This window comes from Boleophthalmus pectinirostris, unplaced genomic scaffold (genome assembly GCF_026225935.1).
Source record: "Boleophthalmus pectinirostris isolate CB_2022bp ecotype Guang Dong unplaced genomic scaffold, ASM2622593v1 HiC_scaffold_11, whole genome shotgun sequence".
Taxonomy (NCBI): Eukaryota; Metazoa; Chordata; class Actinopteri; order Gobiiformes; family Gobiidae; genus Boleophthalmus; species Boleophthalmus pectinirostris.
In genome coordinates this window covers 21,861,487-21,871,990 of record NW_026570994.1, presented here as the reverse complement: position 1 = coordinate 21,871,990, position 10,504 = coordinate 21,861,487, and the positions used below count along the sequence as shown (strand labels likewise).

The following is a 10,504-nucleotide window of genomic DNA, read 5'->3' as shown; positions in this document are numbered from 1 at the left end:
TAACCTTGACTTTAACAGCAGATGATTGAGTGAGGTCCTTTTCACTAAATTGTCAAAAGGAGAAACTGAATTTGTCAATTGGACAAAGTTTATTTTGGTCAAATCCGTTTCGCAGCTCATCCAATCTCAGTGCAGTTCAATAGGCCGAGCTAACTCACAGAAACTGTAAATAAATAAGTGTGTTTAGTTTCAGAGTAGTTTCAGTGTAGTGAGCGCCCCCTGCAGGCAGATATAAGTCCACTGGTGTCTGACCAGAACTGAGGAAGCAGCTTGGATGAGCTGAGAAATTGAATTCAACCAAAAACGTTTGTCCAGTTGACAAATTGAATTTCTTCTTTTGCTGTGGATTCTACCTGAACGACTGAGGGATTTTACTCACATTTTCATGAACTTGTACTTCTCACAGTTGACTGACGCTATATTTTACTCCAACTTGTGTAACATACGACACTGAAGCAGTACTCCTACTTGAGTATTTTATTGTACAGTGAAGCATTAAGTAAATAAGTCTTTATTTATATAGTGCTTTTCACAGACATTTGTCACAAAGACACTTTACAGAACATTAGTGAGTCTCTCCAAACCCGGTGGTGGTAAACTACTACTGTAGCCACAGCTGCCCTGGGACAGACTGACAGAAGCGCGGCTGCCAATCAGCACCATCGGTCCCTCCGACCAAAACACCATCACTCACACACACACCACTTTCATACTAGGTAATGTGGGTGAAGTGTCTTGCCTAAAGACACAAACAACAGTTTTTGTGACTGGTGCCTCCTGTGGCTCCTGATGTTCCCACTGGTCTCCCATCCAAGTACTGACCAGGTCCAGCCTCTGAGCTTCTGAGATCTGACGGGATCAGGCCTAGACAAGCCGGTGTGGCCAGTACTCTTACTTGAGTTTTTTATTGTACAGTAAGTACAGTGAGTCTAAAGGTGACACAAGTTTTATGTTGACAGTTGTTGAAGTTTTCAGTTTGTCCAAGAAAAGGTGGAAGTAAAAGGCTGGAGACCAACTGGAGTCTTAAGCAGGAGAAGTTTATTTACATCAGTAATACGACCTGGGGGGACTAGAAATGTGAACATAGTATGATTTCAGAAGTGAACATAGTATGATTTCAAATGGGAACATAGTATGATTTCAAACGTGAACATAGTATGATTTCAAACGGGAACATAGTATGATTTCAAACGGGAACATAGTATGATTTCAGAAGTGAACATAGTATGATTTCAAATGTGAACATAGTATGATTTCAAATGGGAACATAGTATGATTTCAAATGGGAACATAGTATGATTTCAAATGTGAACATAGTATGATTTCAAATGTGAACATAGTATGATTTCAAATGGGAACATAGTATGATTTCAGAAGTGAACATAGTATGATTTCAAACGTGAACATAGTATGATTTCAGAAGTGAACATAGTATGATTTCAAATGTGAACATAGTATGATTTCAAACGGGAACATAGTATGATTTCAGAAGTGAACATAGTATGATTTCAAACGGGAACATAGTATGATTTCAGAACTGAACATAGTATGATTTCAGAACTGAACATAGTATGATTTCAGAACTGAACATAGTATGATTTCAGAACTGAACATAGTATGATTTCAGAAGTGAACACAGTATGATTTCAAACGTGAACATAGTATGATTTCAAACGTGAACATAGTATGATTTCAAACGTGAACATAGTATGATTTCAAATGTGAATATAGTATGATTTCAAATGTGAACATAGTATGATTTCAAACGGGAACATAGTATGATTTCAAACGGGAACATAGTATGATTTCAAACGGGAACATAGTATGATTTCAGAAGTGAACATAGTATGATTTCAAATGTGAACATAGTATGATTTCAAATGGGAACATAGTATGATTTCAGAAGTGAACATAGTATGATTTCAAACGTGAACATAGTATGATTTCAAAAGAGAACATAGTATGATTTCAGAAGTGAACATAGCATGATTTCAGAACTGAGCATAGTATGATTTCAGAACTGAACATAGTATGATTTCAAATGGGAACATAGTATGATTCCAGAAGTGAACATAGTATGATTTCAGAAGTGAACATAGTATGATTTCAGAAGTGAACATAGTATGATTTCAAATGGGAACAGAGTTTAATCTTTGAATGTTAAGCCCCTTGACTCTGCTTCCACGGGAGGAGGTTTATAAAGCGAGTGTGGTGAGACTATGAAGACCTGTAGACATCGGATAAACAGCAACATGCCACAGGTTAGAGAATGGTGTCAGTGGTGTGCCGAGGAAACATGATGGTGTTACTATAACTCCTGTGAGTCAGTGTTAACCTGAGAGATTTATGTGCAGGATAAATTAATTTTCATACAACAATATGAAATGATTTGAACATTTATGTTTCTTATACTGCTCCTCCTTTTCTCCTCTGCCTCTTCCTCTTCTGCTTCTGTTCCTCTTCTGTGGAGCTTTATCTTTTCTTTCTCTCATATTTAGGGCCCAGTTACTTCTGCTGTCTAACTAACTTTAACTTTAATATTTACACAAAAAACACTGGATAACAACAAAAATATTACTGCGCTGACAACTTCTTTTTTAGGATTGCTAACAATACTACTACTACGCTACTACTATTAAGGCATTGTTATAAGTTGTTGTAAATGTGCTCTACAAGTTGATATTGAAATAAAAAGTTGATTGTTATTAGGATACTAGCACTAGGCTGTACTATTACAAGACTGCTACTACTAATATTTAATATTTGACCACTGATACTTCTAATAGATTATTACCAGTACTACAAGGCCTCCACTACTACTTCCAGGGAATTATTAGTTCTTTGTGGATTAGGTCTACTATTTCTACTTGTGTTACATCTACAACTCACAAGTTAAATATATTTTCATTAAATTTTTTGCATTAAAACGTCACAATACTTTATATTTGAAAGAGCCTTGTTCCTGTTGGTCAGTCCACACGTTGGTGTTGGAATGTACATTTTTGTTCGTTTGTTTTGGGTTGGTTAGTTGTTGGTGGGTCGGTTGGTTAATCAGTCGGTGGGTCATTTGTTGGATCAGTTGGTTAATCAGTCGGTTGGTTGATCAGTTGGTGGATCGGTTGGTTGATCAGTTGGTGGGTCAGTTGGTGGGTCGGTTGGTTGATCAGTCGGTGGGTCAGTTGGTGGGTCGGTTGGTTGATCAGTCGGTGGGTTGGTTAGTTAATCAGTTGGTGGGTCGGTTGGTGGGTCGGTTGGTTAATCAGTCGGCGGATTGGTTGGTGGATCGGTTGGTTGATCAGTCGGTGGGTTGGTTGATCAGTCGGTGGGTCAGTTGGTTAATCAGTCGGTGGGTCATTTGTTGGATCAGTTGGTTAATCAGTCGGTTGGTTGATCAGTTGGTGGATCGGTTGTTTAATCAGTTGGTGGGTCGGTTGGTGGGTCGGTTGGTTGATCAGTTGGTGGGTCAGTTGGTGGGTCGGTTGGTTGATCAGTCGGTGGGTCAGTTGGTGGGTCGGTTGGTTGATCAGTCGGTGGGTTGGTTGGTTGCTGTTTCATGTTCTGACGGTGGCGTAGAGCTGAGCAGGGTCCTCCACCGCTGTCTTCCTCACTGAGCTGTAGGTCACCTCCTCCTCCTCACTCAGACTGACCTGAGCAGAGCAGATCTTACTTTACTAAAGAATGCATTTTTATGAATGAGATTTGTAGAAGGACAAAATCCAAAAAGAAAAACCCCACAAGTATTGAACCTGATCATATACAACCTGTGCCCACATATTCAGTTTGCACTAATGTGACTCACTGTGTTAAAGGAGAAAGTGAGTCACATTAGTGAGTGTGAAACCATTCTGATCTGTAGACCATAAACCAAACATTCTCCACCACTTCCTCTTTACACTGTGAAAAACATATCCTGCTTTAAACTCACTTTGTCCAGGACTGGCCTGGTTTTAGTCCTGGTATCACGAGTATCGTCCTGCTTTAGTCTCGGTCCTGCCGTCCAGTCAGATCACAACAACAGACAGCGCTCCTTTAACAAACGGGCCCCTCCCCTTCATTTTTCACATACGCAAGATTCTGGCAAAATAAACTCTCAGATGTCATCAATAATAAATGATGTTTTTGTTCACTTTGCACCACTGTATCGATCTGCAGTCCCACTCCAACTGCTCTGTCACTGTGGACTTTACAAACTGTACCACAGCGATAAACCAGAGTCGTATTTAATTTCACCTTCAAGTGCTTCCTGGAGCTCAGAGCAGCACAGCACGAGGCCTGCGTCTCACCGCTGTGGGGTGAGAAGCTTTGGAAGCTTTGGAGGGGCCTTTTGCCTGGTCATTTAGTTTGTTTGATAAAATAAAAGAAGCCTGTTGTGTCACACATAGATACAGCTTACCTTTGTGTTTCTTCCATATGATCCCCCCCACAATGAGAAGAACTCCAGCTACCAGAATTGCCCACAGCGAACCTGCACACACAAGTTCAACACACGAACACTGAGTATCTTTTGCATCACCTGCACGCTCTTAGCAAGAACAAGTCCAGTTCATTGTTACATGTCTCTGAGGTCAGCTCACAGTTTGTCTTTCTTTAACATAGTTTCCGTGGTCAACTCGTCTCACAGAAGTGTCTGTTATGCACTTCTTCATTTATTTGCTTCGTTCCTGTTTAAACCTCTTTGTGTGGAAGCAGAGTCGACACTAACGTGCATCAACTCACCCTTATGTAACAGATAATACTCCCTACAACTGTACAACTGCTCGCCCTTATGTAACAGATAATACTCCCTACAACTGTACAACTACTCGCCTTATGTAACAGATAATACTCCCTACAACTGTACAACAACTCACCCTTATGTAACAGATAATACTCCCTACAACTGTACAACTACTCCCCCTTATGTAACAGATAATACTCCCTACAACTGTACAACTACTCCCCCTTATGTAATGGATAATACTCCCTACAACTGTACAACTACTCCCCCTTATGTAATGGATAATACTCCCTACAACTGTACAACTACTCCCCCTTATGTAACAGATAATACTCCCTACAACTGTGCAACTACTCCCCCTTATGTAACAGATAATACTCCCTACAACTGTGCAACTACTCCCCCTTATGTAATGAATAGCCCTGTGTCCTGTCATCATATCATTGTGAAGGCTGTATGGAGTAATACAGTATGGTGAGTGTACCACATGCATATATTAAATACTGAAATGATATATTTGTTTAAATATTGTTACTGAAGTCGCACAGTGAGTTAACGCTGAACCACTGAAATCTGATCTGTATGTTTAAAGATTCTGCTGTGAAGGTGAAGGTTGTGTATTTCGCGGTTGCAGTGGAGTCGTTTGGCTGTCATCCCTTTACAGTGTTGGGAAGGTGACTTTTAAAATGTAATCCCCTACAGATTACAGATTACACACACCTACATTACATGTAGTTTGTAACGGAATCCATTAAATTACTTAAAGTGAGTAATGTAATCTGAATACTTTGGATTACTTGATATTGTGATGCTTTTTAAAATTACATGAATGAACCAAACACGTCCTGAAAATTCTTGTTCTCTTCAAATTGTCTGTTGAGCCCAAGTCTCCATGAATAAGCGACTGTTTGTTGTGGAGAAGCAAAGACCAGGAAATCTGAACATAACTGTCTGCTAAAAGAAAATAAAAAACCCAGTGTTTAATTAAACATATAAAAAATATTATTGATAGAGAAATTATTTCTATATGAGACACTGCTGCCTTCAGTTATGTTCACTCTGCTGTTAGTGTCATATTGTTTAGACCTGGTTTAGTCCTTATTTAGACCTGGTTTAGATTTAGACCTGGTTTCATCCTGGTTTTAGATCTGGCTTAGTCCTTCTTTTAGACCTGGTTTAATCCTGGTTTTAGACCTGGTTTTAGACCTGGTTTAGTCTTGGTTTAATCCTGGTTTTAGACCTGGTTTAGTCTTGGTTTAGTCTTGGTTTAATCCTGGTTTAGTCCTAGTTTTAGACCTGGTTTAGTCCTGGTTTTAGACCTGGTTTAGTCCTGGTTTTAGACCTGGTTTAGTCCTGGTTTTAGACCTGGTTTAGTCCTTCTTTTAGACCTGGTTTATTCCTGGTTTTAGACCTGGTTTATTCCTGGTTTTAGACCTGGTTTAGTCCTGGTTTTAGACCTGGTTTAGTCCTTCTTTTAGACCTGGTTTAATCCTGGTTTTAGACCTGGTTTAGTTCTGGTTTTAGACCTGGTTTAGTCCTGGTTTTAGACCTGATTTAGTCCTGGTTTTAGACCTGGTTTAGTCCTGGTTTTAGACCTGGTTTTAGTCCTGGTTTTGGACCTAGTTTAGTCCTGGTTTTAGGCCTGGTTTAGTCTTGGTTTAATCCTGGTTTAGTCCTGGTTTTAGACCTGGTTTAGTCTTGGTTTAGTCTTGGTTTAATCCTGGTTTAGTCCTGGTTTTAGACCTGGTTTTAGTCCTGGTTTTAGACCTGGTTTTAGTCCTGGTTTTAGACCTGGTTTTAGTCCTGGTTTTGGACCTGGTTTAGTTCTGGTTTTAGACCTGGTTTAGTCCTGCATTAGCCCAAAATGTGAAAACAGTTAAATCCCTCTGTATAATCCATTTATTTCAACAAAGTAACTGTAATCCAATTACCACTCACTGAAACAGTAAGTGTAACTGAATACAGTTACTCATAAATTGTACTCTGATTACGTAATCCCGGTACATGTAATCTGTTACTCCCTGACACTGTCCCTTTATGGTAAACGACAATGATGCTTCAGGGAGGAACCTGCTCAACATGTATTTGAATATTCATGCTGATGTTTTATATCTGTGGGTTGAGGGAAACACAGACGTTCGCCTGATGTAAGTCCTGTGTAGCTGTAGGGCATCAGGGGCAACAGTTTGACCCAGAGCTCTGTATTAGAATTGTATTGAATAGGGAATAAATTCTTTGTGATTTTAATCGATCGATTCCAGTCATTATTTCGTCCGATAACACATGCTAACAATTGTTACGCTGTTTTCCTATTTTTTCTATTTTATTTTGACTTGTACATTTACATTTATATAATTATGTCTTATTTGACTCCTGTCTCTTGCTCTTTTTTGCTACGTATTTAGAATTTATTTAAAAAATCTTTTATATTTTTGCTTTTTGTTATTATATTTTATTGTGATGTGTGAGCTGCTGTGTCCAAATCATTTCCCTTGTGGATCAATAAAGTTTGTTTAAGTCTAAGTCTAAGTTTAGACCTGGTTCAGTTGTTGGTGGAGGTTTTGTCACAAACATACTTTTATTGGCGTCTTCTTCTTCTTTCTTGTTCTGGGTTGTTACAGTTGTAGTTAAAAGCTCCGCTGAAATGAACAAGGCAGGTTCATGAATCAACTCTGTCTTAAACCAATAAAGGTCTTATGATTATTTTCACAACTGACTCCTGGTCTCACCTAGAGTGAAACTCTTCATCTTCTTGAGTCCATGAGTCACTTCACATTCAAGCTGGTTTTTGTAACTGGAAAGTGAGTTGAATGGAACTTTAACAGTGGTGCCTGTTTGATGAGTTGTTATATTTTTATTATTGATGTCTTTGCCGTTGAGCAGCCATTTTGTTTTGACAGCAGAGAGAGAGGAGGACACATTACATTTGAACTGAATATTCTTCTCCATGTATTTTGATGTAATCACTGTGAAACACAAGAGATGGTGTTAGTGTTAGTGTTAATGTGGCAGAGTGGTTATCCTGTCTCCTCTCAGTGAGGAGGCTGTGGGTTAGACTCGTGATGGATATAAATACTCACATGAGACCACAGAGAGGTACACAGAAGCGTCAGGGGGCAGGTGACGTCCTGATTGGTTAAATTGACACTGAAACTTTCCAGCATCCTGAGGACGAACATTTTGAATCTCCAGACCACACTCCTGTGTCACTCTGAGTCGAGGTTTCATCTCTGGGACTTTGGAGGTGATTTTTCCATGTTCAATAAGGACTTCAGATTTTTGTTGTTTTTCAGTCGAGTTAAAAATCCACATGGTTCCATTACACTTTTGTATATTTCCATTATTTTTGTTTTGTCCCACGTTCTTACAGGGCAAAGTGATACTTCCTCCCTTTTTCACAAACTCAGGTGGAGCTGAATCTGTGGAAGACAAATTATAAAGGTTCTGATTCAGATTCAGATAACTTTGTAATTTTATAATTTTTAACTTAATCCCACCAGGGGCAGTTAGTTTGAGCAGTAAAAAAAACACAGTGACAAACATTCAACACATGGAGCGATTCTGAACAAAGACGAGCTGTGACGACTAAAAACACCCAATAAAAACACGTGTACATAGAATTTAAAAGGGGAAAGACAGAAGTCTTTCAAATATGACTCTGTGAGCTCAGAATTAAGTTGACTTTATGTAAATGTGCGTGTTGTGTGTTGTTTTACACTTGAAATGTGGTGCCATCCTGAACAAAAATGCAATAAAAAGTGTTCAAATTATTAAAAAGATGTAAATATTTTATTGCAACATTTAGAGGTGAGGAAGCTGAAAAGAATGAGCCGCCCAAAACGTACGATAAAATAATGATTCCAAAACTCATGAACACAACACAAAAATATACAAATAATAATATTTGTATTATAATGTATGAAATACAAATGAAAAGTTAAAAATGAAAGACACTTTTGGCAGTATACTTTTTTTTTGTTTAATGTTGAGATGCGCGGCGTGGATCGTAGCCTTTAATGTAAAACACATCAAACAAACATGAATGTGTCAAGTGTCTTATTTACTGAAAGCCATAATGTTTGCAAATTTGCTTTGGTCTAACATCGACCTGCAAGAATGAAATTAACCTGCAGAACTTGATCAAATAAAACTCTGGTTTAATGTAAACAAACCATCAGTGAATATAGATAAATCTAAAATGAAGAAAGATTTAGAAATAGGACAAATAACACAGAAATCAGTGTCTGGATGGTGTAAACATTAAACAAATGACAGAAATTAGATTTTTAGGAGTGACAATCAAATGAAGTGGAAATCACACATTAAACACGTAAAGGAAAAGTTTCAAAAACACTACATGTGGTTCTAATTCCAAAACAAGTTCTGAATTATAAATCAGTCCATATTTTTTACTGTTCACTAGTACTGCAGTACTTCAGATACTGCACAGGAGTTTGGGACAACAGTAAAACAAATCTGCAGAAATTAGTGACTCTGAAGAAGAAGAAGAACATTACTCTGCACACACACGGCTGGAGCCCTGAATCACAACACACCGATGTTTCTGAAATCTACTCAGAGTTTCTGATGCAGTCGCCTTTCAAACACTCAAACTGGTGTTTAATAATAAAGAATAATAAATCTCTACCTGAAAATATTCAAAACTTATTGAGAGGCAAAACAAACTTCAAATCAGTGAACAAAGAAAAGCTTTTGTGCTTCAGTCTGTGGAATTAGACTATGGAACATTTGGCCAGTGGAATTAGCTCAAAAAGAATGACAAAAACTTGTCTTTATCAGGGGTGAACTGGGACCAAAAAACAAAACAGACCTAGACTTTTCCCCCACAAATCTCCCCAAGAAAAAAAATTGAGAACCGGGGAAATTGAGAACCGGGAAAATTGAGAACCCCACAGTCGGGCGGGCGTTTCCAGAACACACAGATTGACAGTTCACAATCTGTGTGTCATTCATTCATTTGTTTTTCAATATAAAACAAAAAAAAAGAAAACGAAAAAACAACAGTTTTCTTCACTATTTGTCTCCAAAACCAAAATGAAAAAACAGATAACGATTTGTTTTTTCAGTTTTCGATTTTGTGTTTAAATGAAGAATGGAAAAAACGGATAACGGCCGTTTCCCGTTTACGTGACTTCCGTGACTGCGATGCCGGACTTTTGCACCGCGTATGGACTGAACCAGGACTGATCCAGGTCCGAGACCAGACCGGTACCAGAGCGGGACTGAGACCGGGACAGACCGGGATCAGAGCGGGACTGAGACCGGGACAGACCGGGACCAGAGCGGGACTGAGACCGGGACAGACCGGGATCAGAGCGGGACTGAGACCGGGACAGACCGGGACCAGAGCGGGACTGAGACCGGGACAGACCGGGACCAGACCTGGACCAGAGCCGGACCAGGGTGGACTCCGAGCTTTGACTCCGAGTCTCCGCATGGTCAGAGCCTCAGCTTCGAGCTCTGGCCCTGCCGTGGGCTCTGAGCCTCCGATCTGGTCCCGGTCTGGTCCTGGTCTTGTCTTGGACCTGGATCAGTCCTGGTTCAGTCCGTATGCGTCACTGAAGTCACGTAAATGGGAAACAGCCGTTATCCGTTTTTTCCATTCTTCATTTAAACACAAAATCGAAAATTGAAAAAAAGAATCGTTATCCGTTTTTTCATTTTGGTTTTGGAGACAAATAACGAAGAAAACTGTTGTTTTTTCATTTTCTTATTTTTGGTTTTATATTGAAAAACAAATGAACGAATGATACATGGTTTGTTCAC

General features: G+C 39.2%; 1 protein-coding gene across 2 annotated transcripts in view; it reads right to left on the bottom strand.

The window, feature by feature from the left end:
• Nucleotides 1-1,016: 1,016 nt before the first annotated feature.
• Nucleotides 1,017-10,504, bottom strand: part of LOC129412378 (uncharacterized) — a 10,572-nt gene continuing 1,084 nt past the window's right edge. The window contains exons 2-7 of one of the 2 annotated variants that reach the window (XR_008633682.1): nt 7,798-8,136; nt 7,447-7,683; nt 7,294-7,356; nt 4,394-4,465; nt 3,541-3,647; nt 1,017-3,352 (exon numbers count right to left, since the gene is read on the bottom strand). Coding sequence is in view for 1 of the 2 variants with exons in the window: in XM_055166080.1 (XP_055022055.1) it covers nt 3,634-3,647; nt 4,394-4,465; nt 7,294-7,356; nt 7,447-7,683; nt 7,798-8,136 (725 nt within the window). In the remaining variant the exon portion in view is untranslated. Of the gene's footprint in view, nt 3,648-4,393; nt 4,466-7,293; nt 7,357-7,446; nt 7,684-7,797; nt 8,137-10,504 lie in introns of both variants that reach the window. The other variant, XM_055166080.1, reaches the window with a different exon arrangement.